The sequence below is a fragment of the Parasteatoda tepidariorum genome, chromosome 3 (genome assembly GCF_043381705.1).
Source record: "Parasteatoda tepidariorum isolate YZ-2023 chromosome 3, CAS_Ptep_4.0, whole genome shotgun sequence".
Taxonomy (NCBI): Eukaryota; Metazoa; Arthropoda; class Arachnida; order Araneae; family Theridiidae; genus Parasteatoda; species Parasteatoda tepidariorum.
The window spans coordinates 89,131,346-89,151,358 of NC_092206.1; the positions used below are offsets into that span (position 1 = coordinate 89,131,346).

Below are 20,013 nucleotides of genomic sequence, written 5' to 3' on the forward strand. Positions count from 1 at the left end.
CAGCTATAATTAAACTTTCTAAAACAAAGAAAAATTTATTTGTACATTAGAAGGAAACAAATATATTTTTTTAAAGAATTATTAACTTTCCTGAGAAGAAAGGAATCTTTCTTTTTCTTTGAAAAAAATTCGTCATGAAGTTTATCTCTGTAGCGAAATAAATCTACCGAAAATGTCCCCGTGAGCTATGGACTGACATGCTAGATGGGACATTTAAAATTTTTCAACATTTTGTGCCCTGATGTACGCGACTTCCTCCCCCCCCCCACTGACATACCGATATGGCCGGGGGGAATAAAATAAAAGTCTGAAAGCACCAAGGGGGGAGGATAATCATCAAGAAAAGATAAACTAACAAAACAAGTAGCTTTTGAAGTTTTATGATGTCAACCTTCAACTACAATTGAAACAATGTAGCTTTTGCCTAACTTCCCTCACACTTGGAGCCTTCGTCCTCCCCTCGTCTGAAGAATGAGAGTCAAAATTATCAGCTGAGTAAATAAGAAGCTGAAGACTGATTAAGATAGATGATAAGGATTAAGATAGAATTATCAACTGATTAAGATAGAAGATAAGAGCTGAAGTTAGAAGTTAGTTCTTCAGATTCTCTTTAGACTTAGCAAAGATGACGATCGATTTGTATTACCACCCTGCAAGCGGTCCCACCAGGGCCGTTCTAATGACAGCCAAATGTTTGGGTGTTGACTTAAATCTGAAATATGTTGATTTATTAGCTGGAGAGCAATTGAAACCTGACTATGTTAAAGTACGTAGAGCTGATTATGTGTATTCTTAAAATCTTGTTTTTTTAAAAAAAAAATATCTGGATTTATTATTTGTTTAGTTAAATCTTATAAAATAGTTGACTTATCAAAAATAATTGACGCCCGGTGGCTGAGTGGTAGCGCTTCGCGCTCCTGTGCTACAGGCCCTGGGTTCGATCCTCGGTCCGGGCAAGGTTGATTCAGCCTTTCATCCCTTCAGTGGGTCGATAAATGAGTACCAAGCATTTGAAGTTTGGTTATAAGTTCTTTCTTAGATACCTAATTGTGCCATTTTTAATTTGGTGTAATTACTAAAAAATCATGCTGTAAGCTCTTTTTTTTCCATACCTTAAAAGGGTACAGTTATGAATTTAATGCGAGCAGTGAAAGTTTGCTATGAGTTCTTTCCTTATTACCTGAGGGTGTTATTTTTAATTTAATGTAATTAGTTAAAAATCTTTCTGTAAGTTATTTTTTGTACCACAAAGGGATATAATTTTTAATGTATTGCAAGTAAAGAGTTTTCTTATGAGTTTTTTTCCGTGCCTTAAAAAGATACAATTATTGATTTATTGCAAACATTAAAAACATTGATATAAGTTCTTTCTTTGATACTTAAGTGTGCAGTTTTTAATATGGTGCAATTACTAAAGAGTTATGCTGCAAGTTCTGTTATCTTTTAAGAGTACATTTTTCAATGTAATGTTAGCAAGGGCTGGGTTAGCCTAGTTGGTAGGGTACTGGGTCCGTATCCAAGATGTTGTAGGCTCAATTTCCGCCAGCCGAAGACTACCCATGTAGTAAATGGTGACTGATGCACGTTAAATCTGTCGAGTCACAAAGTCCTCCATGTTCCCATAGCAAACCATACCTCTAGGGGTACTGATTCAGGAGTTTCCNGTTCCCTCCTGGAATTTCAACTTTCAAAGATCCCTGCTTTATATGTGTTTAGTAGATTTATCTTAACGTTATCATTTCGTAATAAAGTCTCTCACTAAAGATAAAGAAAGGAAAGCTTATATTACTTCTATCACAATGCAACATTAAGGAAATAGTTAATCCTAAGTGTCTTCGAAGTTGATGATGCAATTGTTTGATATCAGGAAAATTAACTTTTTTTATGTTTTTTATAATAAAGCAATCTTTAGCGAATTCATTTCTCTTCAAAACAATTGCGTGTGTTATGATCACGCACACGGAAATGCTTAGAAAAGACTATTATTTGTGATTCAGGCATCGATTGTATGTAATAGGCATGAAAAGATACGATTAAAGGTCTTGTAAGGTCCTCCGTATCGTTCCAAGGATCTTCAGTTTTAAATGAAATAGTGAGAAATCAAAAGACTTTTACAATAAATGATGCTATGAAGTCGACCCAAGTTAATCTTAAAATGTGTTGCAAGAGTTTCTTGTGAAATTTTTAAAGAAAGCAGATGAAAATTAAATGGTTTTTAAATAACATAAATAAATTCAAATAAACCACAAACTTATCGTTTACCGTCATGTGGAGCTACTTTGTGCAGGATTTCGCAGTTTTCGAACTTTGACATGTAAAAAAACTATGTTAATTTAAACTTCAGTAAAATCTATCTATATTATATTCATAACTGGACTCAGACGAGTGAATTTGATCAATATTGGCCAGGGGCCTGTGCAGGCCGAATTTACTACCGTTTAGCGGTACCTTCACAAATTCAACTTTAGGAAAAACGGTAGTTTCACAAAATACTTTTTCTTAAAATTTTATTTCTGTATCCCTTAAGAAACGATAAATTAATATTTTTGTGTTGATTTTTTAATATATTTTTTAATTTTTTAATATAATTTTTAATTTTTCTCAAATTATGTCTAAATTTTCACAAAATAGGTACCTTTTAGAAAAACCTAGACAGATCCCTGTTGGCATTATTTGCATGTAATATTTACAAATGATAAGTCAAAACATACCTTGCACAAAGTAGCCCCCAAGTGGGGCTACTTTGTGCACTGATAGGAATTCAGTTTAATAACCATGTTTTTAGTAAAATATTGATATAAAATTGTTAAAAAAGTTAATTGTTGACATTTTAATAACAAAAACATCAGGATATGTAAAGATATTAGTTTGAAAATAATTTTCATCGTTAAAAAAATATTTTTTATAAAGAATTTTTTCTTAAAAAGAATGTTTATTTCAAAACATTGGAGTTTAAACAAAAAGAAACCATATGCATTTTTGAACATTGAAATGAATGAAATTCCAAAAATAATAATTATTACATATTCATTAACATTTATAATATTGATAAATTTGAGCATAACATGCTTGAATGAACATGACAGAACTTGCTCTTCAGTTTCTGTCAAAATCACCTGATGTCCTGTAAAATATATTTTTATGTGTAAAATCGTTTGATTAATTCATTAGAGAAATCTTTGTAGAAGAAAAATAATAGTTTACCTGCACGTTTCACGTGTTTCTTGTGAATTTTATTAGAGATAGTATTTCTATGGATTTTGTACTTCCGATAAGCTTCTGCAATCGACATACCACCAGCAACTGCTTGCAAACATTGTTGCAGATTTTCTAAAGTGTAATCACGGTAGTTTCTCGTTCCATGTATTTTTTTTATAACGTCTGACAATTTTTCTGTCGTAAAAAAAAACGATTGAAACTTTGCTCAAAGTAGCCCCACAGTACATTTTTTCATTCTCCCTTTATTTGTTATTAATTTTCAAATTTTTTAACGCTAACATGATATAATTGTTTATTAATATATTTAAAAAATTTTTTACATTTACGACAATTGTTTTATCAACGTCTTTGCATTTCACAGCTGAAGTTTCCTCGCACACTTTTCGACGTCCGACGTTCTCGGAAAGTTGTTGACATTAGATAAACAAAACGCACTCTGAGATTGCTTTAAAATTCGAAAAAATGTTTGTAGTAATGTTTGTAGTTTGTAGTGAAGACTTCTATCTTCAAATTTCACACATTTTTAACGTGAAAAAAACATAATACTGAAAAGCACCACTTGAAAAGTGCCAAATTCGAATTTGCACAAAGTAGCCCCACATGACGGTACTTAAAATCTTTTAAAATTTTTATAAGAAATTCTTACAACACAACTTAAGATAAACTTTATATGGAATGAATCTATTATTTGGAAAGTTAGCCGAGACTACATAAATTTTATATGAACTTTGCAAGAAACGATTTTATTATATGAAAAATTTGCCGAGATTGCATAAATTTAATATGAAATTTACGTGAAATGATTCTATTATTTTAAAATTTAGCCGAAACTACCTAAACTTTATCTGGAATGAATTTGTTATTTGGAAAATTAACCGAGACTACATGAATTGTGTATGAACTTTACGGGAAATGATTCGATTTGAAAAATTAGTCGCAACTACATAAACTTTATATGGAAGGAATCTATTATTTGGAAACTTAGCCGAGACTACGTATAATTTATATGAACTTGACATGAAATGATTCTATTATTTGAGAAATTAGCCGAGACTACATAAACTCTATTTTTATGCAAGCAATATTTTATATGTTACTTTTTCGTGCAGATCCATAGAAAAGTTGTTTCGCTTTAAAAAATCGCAAATCATTTTATTCAGAAATTAATTTCATAATCAATTGCATCGTATCCTTGCAATCGTATCCTAAAAATTCACGTTTTCAGTGAGTAGCCAGTGGACGGTAGACAAATTAGTAGCCACTTTCTCCTTAATCCTATTGAGTCTGTGACCGATATCGATAGGTCCTTTTCATTTTATCGACACTTTTTGCGATTTAAAAGCCACAATTTTTTTTTAATCACTCTAAATAATCTACAGCTATAAAAAGCTAATTCAATTATAAAAAATTATATAAATATTTGACAGAATTTAGTTAAACGAACTGAAATATTTGAAAAAATAATTTGGCAGCTAAATTCATGTAATGTATTCATTACAACTTTGAAATATGTGAATCATTAAAGAACTCTCCTTCCACATGAATCTTTTCATTATTAATTGATGGATTCTGAAAGATCAAAATTCTGAATCTAATCATTGGGAATTTTAATTAAAATTCTGTTTTCTAGACTCTTTTTGCATTGATGTACTTTTATCATTTAATAATTTTCAAAAAAAAATTAAAAGTGGCTAGTTGTTTATTTAATTGAAGTCGCCACTTTTTTTTTTTGTTGTTGACTCGCCACACGGCGAATGGCCAGCTGTTACTTTCACCTTTATCTCGTCCCACTCCAATGAATAAACTTGATTTTAATAAAAAGAAAACATTTGCATCTCAGTTTCAATAACATATAAAGCATTGGTGGGTTGATTCGTCAAAGTCAGGTAATTCATTCAATGTGTTGCAATCGATGGGATTTCTAAAGTGTCAATGTTTCTTAACGCTCAAAATAAGAACGTGACCTGATCTCACGACCTGTGGATTTTAACTTTCTTTTTAAGTCAATTCTAAATAATGAGTGTCACTACATGTTTGCAAGAGATTAATTCTAAATATCTGGGACACCGGTTGGTAGCGGATTATGTGCCATAATTCTTTAGAATGACTCATACCCTTGAGGGTTAACTACCAATTGCACTCGGAAATGGTTAATGATCATAATTCAGTTTTCAATATCAATAGCAATTTTGTTTCCTTAATGAAAATATTTTGATTTAAGGGGTCAGCCAAAAAATGACCAAAATATCGAGGGAAAAAATTATTGCTTAGATTAAAACTTCGAACAATTTCAAATGCACTGAAAAAAAATCACCTCTCTATCTACATTTTTAAAAAAGTTATGAATGATTTTAGATTGTGCTAGTACAGAAACTTGCTCGGCAGACAGACTTTAAAGTGCTTTTTATCATAGATGATAATTTTGTGTTTTAATCTTAATTGAATCCCTAAAGAATTTTTTCTATTTAAGATAAATCTTTGAAGTAAACTTTTTTATCTTAAGTATAATACACTTATTTCAATTGTGCATGGAATAAGCATTTTATGAGGTATTAAAATTTTTACAGCATGTTATATATACCTAACAGGAATTTTTAACCTTTTTTTCTACCTTTTTTACAAAATAATCCATAAAAAAATATTCTAACTGATATATCAACAAATGAATGCACAAAACTATTGAGATGAATATTGCAAGCAATAAGAAAAAAAATACGGAAATTATGTTAAAAAAAAGTTATACGGATTTAATTTTTTTTTTAAATTTTAAAAAAATCAAACAGTTATAATCAATAATATATCTTCAAAAAATGATTAAATTTAAATGAACATGTAAAGCTTCCACAAAATGAATTATTATACCTTTATTTCAAAAAAAAATTTTGCAAAGGTACTGTGACCCCTTAAGTTATTCTATTAGACTTGTGTAAGGTTTCGAAGAAAGGAAAAGGGGTAAAATCAAAACTTAGGGATCGAATAAATTCACTACGTAATAATTCATCAGAATGTTCAGAACAGTCAAGATCCTTTATTATAGTTTTTCTTGTATTCCATGGTGTGAAAGGTTTGGTAAAATATACACACACTATTCTTTAATATTGTTCACAGTTACTCTACAAGTTTCTATAATTTCCACTAGATACATAAACGTTTTACCAAGCAAGATCTTGAAAAAATGCTATCTTGAGTTATTAAAAATGTGGATTGTCATTATAGAGCATAAGATCCAAACTCTATTTACTGAGAAATAAGTAAAATAGCTTTAAACTGGGTATTGATAAAAAAGTAGACCATTGTCGCTTAAGGGGATTTAAAACAATAAGGCGAATATTAATATTAATATAAAAATTAATAAGACGAAAACAAAAGTTGAAAATTTTAACTTTGTCAGAAAAAAAGGGCGGGATTAATCTGGTATTAAAACTTAACTTTTCCGTTAGTTGCTTAGTCAATTATGTCACATGTTTCTGAGGCTTTTAATAATTTGGCGAAAAAATGCTCATTGTCCTGCTTTCGCATAATATTATACTTTGTTCATTGATTAATTCTTTTNTGGCGAGTATCGCACAAAATTGTTAAGATTGCAAGCACTAAGAAAATTGCAAGCACTAAGAAAAAAAAATTCTGAAAATATGTTAAATAAAAGAGTCTTAGGGATTTAAATTTTTCTTTTTAAATTTTTAAAAAATCAAACAGTTTAATTATTTTTTGAAGATATATTATTGATTATAATTTAAATGAGCATGTAAAGCTTCCACAAAATGAATTATTATACCTTTATTTTAAAAAAAATTTTGCAAACGTACTGTGACCCCTTAAGTTATTCTATTAGACTCGTGTAAGGTTTCGAAGAAAGGCAAAGGGGTAATATCAAAACTTAAGGATTGAATAAATTCACTACGTAATAATTTATCAGAATGTTCAGAATAGTCAAGATCCTTTATTATAGTTTTTCTTGTATTCTATGGTGTGAAAGATTTGGGGAAATATACATACACTATTCTTTAATATTGTTTACAGTTAGTTACACTACAAATTTCTATAATTTCCACTAGATACAGAAACGTTTTACCAAACAAGATCTTAAAAAAATGCTATCCTGTCCTGAGCTATTTAAAATGTGGCTTATCATTATCTAGCATAAGATCCAAATTCTATTTACTGAGAAATAAATAAAATAGCTTTAAGCTGGTATTGATAAAAAAGTAGACCATTGTCGCTTAAGGGGATTTAAAACAATGAGGCGAATATTAATATTAATATAAAAATTAATAAGATGAAGACAAAAATTGAAAAAAAAAATTTTGGTTGAAAAAAAAGGGAGGGATTAATCTGGTATTAAAACTTAACTTTTCCGTTAGTTGCTTAGTCAATTATGTCACATGTTTCTGAGGCTTTTAATAATTTGGCGAAAAATGTCGTGAAACCACATTTTTCAATATTTGAACGCTATCCCTAAATGACAACTAAAGCTCATTGTCCTGCTTTCGCATAATATTATACTTTGTTCATTGATTAATTCTTTTAATACTTTTTTTCTCTGTGACTCTCTATGCTCTTCAATCAATAGATCTTTCTTTTTGTTCTTTAAAACTGTTTTTTTTTAACCTTTTATGTGCTAGTCATTTTAATGATTATGAAATAAACGTTGAAGAGCTTATATTATGTTAAATAATTTTTTGTTTTACGAAGCAGCAACTTTACCTTTATGCTTACCTTTTTTTATTTCTTATTTCCTATTAAGTCTTAGTCTCTCACACTTTTATGTTCACCAGTCTAAAATTTTATACTTTCCAGCTTTGGTCGCATACTTATTTACTAGTCTTATTCTCATGCTTTCATTCCTGGCAGTCATAGTTTGGCTGGTATAGCCTAGCTAGTAAGGCGTTGAGCTCATGTTCGAGAGGTAGTGAGTTCGATCTCCGTCGACCGAAGACTCCCCGTGTACAAAATAGTAACCGGCGCACGCTAAATCTGTCGAGGTCACGATGTCCTCCAAATTCCCATAACAAATCAATACCTCTGGGGGGGTTACTGGATCGGAGATTGATCATGCTCTGGTTCAGGTCTAAATTACGATCTGCGTATGGATGTTTGTTGTGTAAATGTGTCCTGTAAAACGGGATATAATCTATCTGTGTTTCCTCCGGATCATCGTCAAGGATTTTTCCCAGACCATCGCCTATAAGCCCATTGTGCAGCTCTAGTGAGAAGTAAATAAAAAGGTACCTTACAGTACCAGTTTTAGTTTATCACTTTTATGCTGAAATGCTATCCTTTGTTCGATAGCTGTCTTCTTGTGATAAATACAAATGTTTCACGGCTCCCTAGTTTTGTTCTGACATAGGTTTCTCAGTTAGTTGTCTTGGTTTTGTTCTGACGCTCCCTAGTTTTGTTCTGACGTAGGTTTCTCAGTTAGCTGTCTTAGTTTTGTTCTGACGTAGGTTTCTCAGTTAGTTGTCTTAGTTTTGTTCTGACATAGGTTTCTCAGTTAGTTGTCTTAGTTTTGCTCTTACATAGGTTTCTCAGTTAGTTGTCTTAGTTTCGTTCTTACTCTGGTTTCTCAGATAGGTTTTGATACCATAAGATTTTGTTACTTAGAATACATCCTAACTATTCCTGCTATGAACATTAAAGCAGTTGTACCATTAAATTGCACATTCAATCAATCAACTCAAACACACTTACTAAATACATGTGTTCGATGAGAATAAAAATTAAGATAATTAAAGTTTGCTAAAAAGATATTTTAAGTTAAAATTTTGCTTAGAAACTTTATTGTAATCTACTATGGGGGTAATTTCATTCAAAAGTATTTGGAAATATTATCACATTTACATAATAAACATTCTTAGCATTTAAGTTTTTTTTAAAAAATAATTGAACAATTATTATGATACGCTAAAAAAACTACAAAATAAAATAGTGTCATTCTGATAAAAGAGGAGGGAGTTGGTATTGAGGAATCCATTCTCTTTTCTTATCTATCTTCTTCATTGTTTCGATAATAGAAAAAACCATAAAGATTAATAAGACAATTCAATCTTTTTGTATTGTTACAAATTCATTATTTTGTTCTTTCCCAAATTTTGAAATAATATGCGGAACATAATATACATTCTTTTATCTCCTTCAGCCTTGAAATATGAATTGAGTAGATAAAAATTTATGACTGGTTAGAAACACTGCATTCTATATATCGTTACATATAAAATCTTACAGCACCTGAACCATGGTGGCTGAGGGTATAGAGCTTTCACTTTCCAATGAGGTGAACCGGGTTCGAATCCCAGCGATAGCGAATTCCTCACCCGCCTTGCACCACCACAGTGTTAAGATAAAATATTCTCAGTGGTAGACTGATCATGGATTGCCGTCAGGTAACCGTGGGAGGTTATCTCTTCATGTAACACAAATGCTGGTTAGTTCCATCAAAAAGTTCTCCATGAGGGCAACATTTCTCTAAATACTTGATCCAGGAGTTTCTTTGTCTTCTGGATTGGATTTAAAATTACTAGGCTGGGGAGTTGAATATTAGTGGTCGAAAACCCAAAATTGAGTCGGTTGTTCATCGACGGTTATAAAATAAATTAAAGCATCTATCAATGTTCCTCATTTTTAGTGTCGAATTCTGCCGAATCGCCATAAAAAAAAACTATAAAAATGGAGAATTTAGAGAGTAATGTAATGATGTGTTCTAATTGTAGGACGCTAGGGTCGAAAGAGTTTCAAAAAAGTTTAAAATTTTGAGTTGAATTTAGCAATAATTTAATTGACATTTTTTATGGAGTCACCGAAACTAATTTTTGGCTTAATATATAGTTACAATAATTCATATTGATTTTTGTTAATCAATTTATGTTTCAGTTACCTTTTTTGCGTTATTTAAAATGTACACTGCCTCATGTGAAGCTTTTTGATTTACTTCAGTAAATCAAAAAAGTCAGTTTAAAAAAATTATCCAGTTTAAAGAAATTAATCCAATCCAGTTTAAAAAAATTATATTCAGTAAACACTGAATATATTTTTTTTTAAATGTGCATTTAATAATAAATATTGATTTACCATTCCAAGCTCTTTCATACAATTAAATTTCGGGAACTTTTATTGCATTTTGAAAATTAGTATGGGATAAATTTGTCTACTCTTCAAAAATTATATTCTTAAAAATGCAAGAAAAAAAAACCTTAACTGAAATAAATCATAGTTTATCTTTTAATGGTGATGTTAAAATTTTAAAAACTAAATTCATGACTCGCAATAATTAAAACAAATAACTCTAGTTACGTGGATAGCATACTGAATAAATTTGATTATCTTTTCTTAATTCATTCTATCAGAGCAGTTAATACCTGAATGGCACAGAACAAACATTTTTCATTCTTGAAAACCATCCTCACCTTATTCTAAATCGCATAGTATTTGGATATTTTTAAATATTACCGTTAGGGTTTTCCAACTTTCACTCACGGAATTCGCGAAAAATGCATGGCGAGTATCACAAGATGATAAAATTTTGTAGGGTGGTAATATTCGTTTTAAAGTATCCAGATAATAAAAACCTTAAGATTTTGTTTAACCTCCTAAACTCTCTTCTTTATCCTCTACTTGTTATTACCTCTTATAATATGTTGATGTATTGAACTCTTTGCTACTAATTTTTTCTAATTAAATTTCTTATTTTTCTCTTTACCTTGCAACTAAAAGTGTATTGACATTAACAATTGATGTATTCTTTATAATTCGGTTATAATTAGTTTTTTTTTATATTAAATTTTACTAATTATTATAAAAAAAATCATTCTTAACGTTTAATTACTGTTTGTATTGCAGATGAATCCACAACATGGTGTTCCCACTATTGATGATAATGGATTCTATCTTTGGGAAAGGTAAGAGGAAATTTAAATCAAAATCTTAGTAAAAAAGTAAACTACTGTTTAAAAAAAAAAACATGAAGCACATTTGACACACTCCCCAGTTTTTTAGGGATAATAAGTATTTGCAATACCTGGAGTTAACCCGGGGGGTGATAATGAGAGAAGCGATAAATACATATCTGGTTAATTATCATACAAAAATAAACAAAATTACAAAGACAAAAACCTCAGATATTGTTAAGACCAAAAGGCTTTAAAAATATTTGTTTTTAAAAAAATTAAGTCACAGCATTGAAATATAAAGTCAAAAATAACGTACTAAATAGTGTTATTAAGTTGTTTACTTTTCATGGAATGTTAATTATTTCACATAAAAAGCATTAACCATAAATCAAGTTTTGTATGAAATGTGCTTACTCTTTAACTTGAATAATTAATATGTTTGTTGTTTTTTAGTCGTGCTATTTGCACATACCTTGTGAACAAATATTCTCCGGACAGTCCTCTGTATCCCAAGGATCCAAAAGAAAGAGCCCTTGTCGACAGGCTGCTTTACTTCGATATTGGCACTCTCTATAAGGCTGAGGGTGAATACCTGGTTCGTATTTTAATATCCTCTATATATCTTATTGACGTAACGCTATACTCCGTTGCAAGTTAAGAAATGACCATCGCGGTTAATCAGATCATCCGTGACAGCATATACTTCCGTTTATTTAGGTATCAAACTATACAAATATACTTTCAAAACAATATCAAAGCCTTTTTAAAGTTAAACACGTCAGACGGAAATTTAATTCACACTAACTCTTACGATGTATATCAAAGAATTATTTAAAATGGGTTATAGTTTCGTTGAAAAAGAAGCAACTATATGTTACTGCAAGAACATTGAATTTGATTGGTTCACTAAAAATGGTGCATCTTAAGCTGACATGCTCTTAAACAAATCAAGTGCGAGATGGCTGATTATAACTAATTCTGCTTCCTACTCTCACTGAACGCATTGCTAGTGGAACAGAGTGCTAGTCCTAAGTGGTAGACGGATCATTTGTCAGGCTGATCGTGGGAGGTTTTCGTGTTTTTCCTCTCTTGTAACGCAAATGCAGGTTAGTTCCATCAAAATGTCTTCTACAAAGGCTATTTTTTCCAAATGCTCAATCCAGGAGTTCCCTTTTCTTCTGGGTTGAATTACAAGGCTACAGATTTGAACATTCCTGATCGTAAGCTCAGTATCGGGTCGACTGTTCAACATCGGTTTTGAAATAAATTATATTGGAACTTCGTTCAGACAAAAAACTAAGTAACATTTAAGGGAAATTGGAAAAAATAACCCTTATTTATTTTTCTATTAGTGTAAAAGGGTGCAAGTCAAACTTATGAATATGATTATTCAAAATAGTAAAAAGTTTTAAAAAAATAATAATACAGGAGAAATTAAACTATTTTAATCAATCGTAATTTGTCTTTAGTGCCAGGATAAAAATGCACTTGGTCTTCATTAAAATTCAAAATTGTTTAAAGAAAAAAAAATATTCAAGTGCATTTTACGAAACTGAAGTAAAACAACCATAAGATTAATAAAAATTTCGTAAGTTCAATTACCAATATTTTAAAAAAGCGATAACCCCATCATGTTAATTAGTATTTAATATTATTACCGTAGCTGCACCCATTTATTTAGAAAGTGTATGCTTATTGCCACGCTTTGAAATTTGTCTTTTTACATTCTCTTAGCAAAAATTATTGCATATCTCTGTAGTTTTTCCTAATGTGATGTTCTTCTTTCTCAGTATCCCACATTATTCATGGGAAAAGCAGAAGATCCCGAAAAGAAGGAAGCTTTTGAGAAAACCTTGGCGTTCTTAGAAGAGTTCCTTTCCAAGACACCATACGTTGCGGGTGATCATCTGACTGTTGCTGACCTCTCCATCCTTGCAAGTCTAACTTTTGCGGAAGTAAGACAACTAAAATTTACTTCATTATTCCTGAGTAGCTGAAATGTAATTAGCTATAAAACGTTTTCGTTATGCTGAACGTGTTGTACGATATGCTCTAAAATCAGCTCCCTAAATTTATTTGGTTAGAATCCTTGTGAAAAATGTGATGGGAAAAAAACTATACACCGTAGGGGTCTTAAATCAGAGTTTAAGCGAGGAAGACACAAAAACGTAATCAAAATATGTTGCATCACTATAATTGTTGCATATGTTGCATCACATTTTCTTATAGTAAAGTGGCAATGACATAAAATATCATAATACAGTTATATTGCCTGATGGGACATGGTGTTTCTAATAGTTACCTTTTCGTTTTTTTTAGGTTTCTTTTCTGCAATTTTCGCTTTCCTCAGTCATGATTCCTTAGATTTTGATGGTGTTTTTTTTTTTAAATTTTTTTTCTAGTTTCAATTTCTAACTTACTATAGATATGATATATGATATGATATATGATATGATATATGATATGATATATGATATGATATATGATATGATATATGATATGATATATGATATGATGTGACATGTGATGGGACATGTGATGTGACATGTGATGTGACATGTGATGTGACATGTGATGTGACATGTGATGTGACATATGATGTGACATATGATATGATATATGATATGATATATGATATATGATCTCACGCGTCAGTTAAAAACCAAAGTCATATAAATTTAGTTCTCAGTTTTGTTGGTATGTCTTGGTGCAACTAGGTTGCAATTCCGAATAATTCAGTTTTTCTTGATTTCTTGAGTTCTGCTCAACTTTGAATGTTATTTTTTATGCTTGCTTGTATTTTTACACGCTTTTCACTCGTTACTTGCTTGTATTTTTTACACGTGTACGCACACGTTTTAACATATTTTTTTTCGTTAGTTTTATATTGCCATAGAAGTGAAATTTCAGTTAAAAAAAGAGTAATAAGGTGTAATAATTAATAAATGTATTAACTATAAAAGTAATTTTTTATTCAATATTTATATTTAATTTACTTATATTAGTAAAAACTCTAGTTTTAGTAAATAAATAAATCTACAGTTGACAATGATCTTTAAAAGGTAGGCAACAGAAAATTTGCAAAATAATTAACTGTAATTGTCAAAGAAAGACAATATTGACATACTTTGAAAACCAGACCCGTTAATCGAATGAAATTATTACGTGTTAAATTTTTTTTTAACATCGGTCAGTAAAATAGAAGGAAATAAATTTAGCATAAATATATTTTCTACAAATTTGAAAAAAAAACATGAGCAATTTTCTCTTGGCAGTCTTCTCCTCGGAGTTCTTAAGGTACGGGAAAGTATTCCAGTGTAGAAGTACCGATTGTCTCAAAAGTAAGTAGCAATGTGAAAAATCGGGGATTTTGATTAATCAGAGATTGATAGAAATCAATTTGACACGTTTTTGCTTGGAAAATAAAAGGCGTATTCTTACCGAAATTCATAATTAGTTACTAATTTTGCCATCAGATGCTGCTGCTAACTAAGGAAAACTGTACACTGTATGGCTGTCCAGAATTCTGGATGATCCTACTACAGAATTCGATTAGTCAGAATTCATAGATTATATTTCTGACTATTAAATAAACAAAGCAAATGAAAACATCGTTCAAGTGATGAAATTCTTCTTACTCACATCTCTCTGGTCCTATATATCAATAATGAAAATATGAATACATAATAAACTTAATGAAAAAAATAAATTTGAAAAATGAAAACAATTTTTTAAAATTTTTTAAAATTATTAACAGATTCACGTAAAATATTTACAAAATTAGACTACAAACACTTTTTTCATTTTCACACAACTGGCCTTTCCCCATATTGACGTTTTACACCAATTTCAAAGTAAGCGTTGACAGTGCTGGCTTTAGATAGACTAAACTTGCGCTAACAGTCATGATGAGTAACGATTGCAAACTCACAGCAGTTATCAAAATAGCATAGTATTCTTAAAAAAGCGTCCTTTCATGTTACGATGTAGCCTTCGAAAAACAGCCTTAATTGTTAGCCATCATTGGAACAAACAATTCCAAGATTGTACTGTAACATAACAATTATACTAATTCTGTTTCCTTTTTATTCCAGTTAAAGGACTTCAGTTATGCTGCTTACCCTAAAATCACTGCCTGGCTAAACAAAATGAAATCAGAAGTTCCAGACTTTAAAGAAATCAACGAAATTCCTATTAATGAATTCAAGGAAGTTTTAAGATCTAAAAAATGAAGAAATGTTACGCTACGTCATTTTAAAATGTATTTGTTTCTTCTGGAAGCATAAGTTTTTTTCTCACAGAAATACGATTCATTTGTTTTAATACGAATTTCAATAAATCACTGTTCCGTTAAGTTGTGTTGTTCTCTTTTTCGATATGTCTATTTTGATATGTCTATTATATGTCTTTTTCGATTTGTCTTTTATTTCGATATGCATGTTTTAATCTAAGAATTGTAAATTGTAGATCTGAGTGGAAAGTGACAAGAGGAAGTAAAGATAATGCCTCGCTTTTATTCCTTGTCCTTCAGTTTAACTGGCTAGATTTTTTTTAATTCTTGACACTTATTTAAACTGCTCGCTCTCATGGTGTTACAATTTACTACCAAAATACAGGTTTTATTTAAGGTTATTTGCTGATTGTTTGTTTCCAAATGCACTCGAAACATTCTTTCACTTAAATACCTCCATCCACTGAGAACTCCGAAATTTAATGAGGCAAAATAAATCAATATTATATTAATAATAAAAGTAAGAGTTTGTCTTATTACTCCAGAACCATTTATGCTAAGAGTTCTAAAACTTGGAACAGATTTTAGCATCAGTTTTAACCCCCAATCTTAAAAATATTGGGAAATTTGAATCTTGATCATAAAAAACGCTTGATTTTTTTTTCTAGCATTAGAATAATGCAACTTAACCTGCTGTCAATTCTATTATAATTTATTTTAAATTGTGTTTACTTATAAATCTCTAGTAACGACACAAAAAAGGTTAATTTAATTTTTACTAATGGCAATTGCTTTAGGAAACGGCAGTGTCTCAAATCCGTAAAAAAGATCCGGAAAATAACAAAGGAAAGCAAAACAAACTTTGTTATTTTCTGGATAGCAAAATATCCAGAAAATAACAAAAGAAATAAATATGAGTGTTATTAAAATATCTGAGCAAATCAACATGGCATATTTTATGTAAAATATACACTGAAGAATAAAATGACACTAACATCTATGTTTATAAAAAAGTAGAGACAAATAAATCTCGACTTTAATGACGTTTTTAAGTTACAGTAACATTTAGTTGACATTGCTTATTAAATGCATTATATTACATAAACAATTTAATTATTAAATAGTCGTTGGTACAATTCGTCTCAGTGCCAGATTTTAGTGGGCGCAATGGGATACTTATGACGTAGTGTGGATGTCTCAAACCTGATTGGTTGTTGAAAGGTGGCATTTGTTTACGTTAAAAACTGTTCTTTCCATTTCGAGTAAGTCAAGCCCGTCAAGTATCAATTCTTTAAGTGACACATTCTATATTTTTCCACAAGGATTTCAATTCATTCGCTGCATACTTCTTACTCAACACAAAGACAGGCACGAAGTTATCAGATAATAGCATTTTCTTAAAAAATTTTTGACTGCTATGTTTGTCACAGTAGCATATAAATTTATTTGTAGTGAGAAAAAAAAACATGATATATCATACCAAAAATGTATTCTTGATACTCATACTTTAGGAAAGATGTTCAAAAAACTATTATTCATCCTGAGTTATTAAGGATCATTTTGTTAACTAAGCAAAGTTGATCTCTGAATTTTTTTTAACTTAAAGTTTTTTAATAATTATTAGATTCAGGTAATGCAATGATTAAAAAGTATTGTCGAAACGATTACAATATTTTAAATTTACAGTGTATCTGGCTCTACGGGGACACCAGAAAGCTCGGTAACTTTTACCAAAGCTCTTTATTTTTGATTTTGGTAAAATGAACAATAAAAAATATGGTTCTATAATATGTTAAAATTTGGTTAACGGGGCAAAATTTGGTGATTCAATCATGATAATTTAGAGTATGGCATAAATGCATGTCATGAAATCTTACAGCAGCTATTCTCAAAAGGTGTTCCATGGAACCTTAGAGTTCCGTGGGGGCTCACAAGGGGTTCCAAGAACTAGGACTTTCTTTAACCAGTTATGATTTTCAAAACCTGTAATTAAATTAATTATTCGTTATTTGTTTATTATTTTTAGTATTTATACAAAATTGTTTTATTAAAATACTTGTGAAGAAAAAATAACAAGCCCTGATAACAAATTATTGAATGATTAATGAAAAGACTATCGTCCTCAACCTTGGCACAACAGTTCGAGATGGGCCAAGGCCTTCCGAACTGTCCAAGGTGCTTCCATTCATTCCTACTGGTAGCCAAACTCTCTCACTCATTAAAAATTGAGGTAATATTTTTTCTCGATTAAAAATTACTAAATTCAACAATGAAGAACTCATTTCAAAGAACATTTCAATAAACATTTTCAAAGTTTATTTTCGTTTTTATTTCGATGAAAATCACAATACGTCATTCATGTTGAGTTTATGCATTCACTGAATAAAATCTAGAACTAGATTAGATTTAGGAAAAAATTTCATTTTTAATCTTTTATTAAATATCTTCAAAATAATTAATGAAATTTCAGACACTATTTTCAGTATAATTAATAGTCTTTCGTTGATTAACCCTTTGTAACTCAACAACTCTGATTTAAGAAATATTTACGCGGATGTTGGAATACATCATATTAAGCGTGTAAAAAATAATGAAAAAATTAAGATCTTAAAATTAAAAATTTATTGATAAAAAGTATTTGTTGAACATCTCCAATATCGCGAAAAATAGCACAAAAATTCAACTATATTTAAAACTTCATGTGAAAAAATTTGAAATTATTGTTTTATGGTAGCAAAGTCTCACACCACATTTTTCAATCTGTCCTTAGCCAAATATACAATCAAGGGAATTGTTGTAAAAAAATTGTATATCATGCAATTATGTCGTGGAACAATTCTTGCTAAACGCATTATAATATTGGTAGCTGCACCAAGATTTGGTTCCCCCGAGTTTGCAATATTTTCTTTACCTGAATTTGGTTCGATTTTATAGGTAAATCCAGCTCATTATAGGATTGAATTTTCATGTATGTTGCAGATATGTAACGTGGTGATACAAAGGGTTAATATGTTAACATTTGCTTATAAAATGTATCCATTAAGTTTCTGGGGTTCCGCCAAAATCAAGTCGATAATTTAGGGTATCATAGCCGAATGAAATGGAGAACCGCTGTCTCATAGTATGGTATAAGAGTACGGTAAATCTTTTCCTTACGAATGGAAAAAATTGCCAAATGAATGGTTTAAATACCGTGCGTTTTGGTTTTATTAACCAGAATTTGGCTCTTTTAACCAGAAATGTCATTACCATGCAGTACCGTATTTTTTCATAAATTCTTTTCTTCGTGTGCAAACATTTCTATCTTGCAAGAAAAGGTCCAGCGTAACGCTATTCAATCATATTAATGTATTTGCATATCTAGCATCTTAAGTTAGTTTTTAATTCGATGATACTTGATGAAAACTTTATCATGATGGTCGTATCATATTTACCATGCTTACGATGTTTTTATTAATGTATTTTTTTCTTTTCAAATTTATTTCTTTTTACTACTTTAGAAGATTATTTTTTCTCTAATAATGGGAATTAGAGTATTTAGTATAGGCATGTTTCTTTGAGCTAGACGAAGGGGAGGACAGTGGCTTGTTTGTATTAGCATTCCTCCCTCCTCAGAACAGCAAATATTAGTAGATTGCAAACATAGTTACTTGGAATGAAGATTAGCTGAAAATTGATTATGCTTGGCAAGCTGGATTACTGGCCCTATAGGCCCAAAAGAAACTTCAGAGGTTTAAGAAGATAAAACCAATTTTTACCAACCATTTCAACTGTACTCCTCCAAACAAGATTACGAAGGTTCGAACCCTAGCGGTGGCAAGTTGATACGAATTCTGCTCCTAGCTTTTTTTTCTACCCCAGTGCTAATATAAAATGTCTTTTGTGGTCAACGGATCATGGGTTAAAATTCCTTTGTCGTAGAGCAAACGTGGGAGTTTTCTTGGTTTAACTCTCCATGTAACGAAAATGGGGTTAGTTCCATCAAAATGTCCTCCACTAAGGCTAGTTTGTCCCAATACTTGATTCAGGAGTTCTCTTGTCTTCTGAGTTGGATTAAAAATTACTAGTTCACGGAGTTGAACATGGATAGTCGTAAACTCAGAATAGGATCAGCTGTTCAATGAGAGTTATAAAATTTAAAAAAAAAATCAACCAATGAGAGGCTTTCATGCTCTCGTACATATACTAGTCCATTTTATTCTTTCCGTCCTTACATTTATTACTTTTTATGTTGCGTTAATGTTACGTTTTATTATTGTTACTCTTCAATAACTGTTGTTAAGTTTGTTAAGTTGGATTCTTATTATTTACTATACCCTCTTCCCACTCCTTGTTGTTGACGTATGCTTGTTTAGGCAGAGGAGGTGCGATTGCTCTTGTTTTCTAGTGGCTCCATCTATTGCCGAGAATTCGACTTCTGCCACACCATATGTAACACCCGCTTATAGGGCGAACACATTCATACATCCATTAATCCACAGATCGTAATTTTGACCTGAATCAGAGAACGATCGATCTCCAATACAGTACCCCCAGAGGTATTGATTTGTTATGGGAACATGGAGGACTTTTGAGACTCGACAGTTTGATTTGTTCATTTACGTCGCAATAGAGCTGCACAATGGGCTATTGGCGACGGTATGGGAAACATCCCTGAGGATGATCCGAAGACATGCCATC

The 20,013-nt window shown here is 30.7% G+C and overlaps 1 protein-coding gene across 1 annotated transcript; it reads left to right on the plus strand.

Annotated features, from left to right (window-relative positions):
- Positions 1-632: 632 nt before the first annotated feature.
- Positions 633-15,456, plus strand: LOC122270700 (glutathione S-transferase 1; the record flags this gene model as incomplete). The annotated part of the gene is given in 5 exon segments (XM_043049125.2): positions 633-766; positions 11,053-11,111; positions 11,556-11,697; positions 12,893-13,057; positions 15,197-15,456. Coding segments are annotated over 5 exon segments (638 nt in total), but the record flags the coding sequence as incomplete, so codon positions are not given.
- Between the last annotated feature and the right edge of the window lie 4,557 nt (positions 15,457-20,013).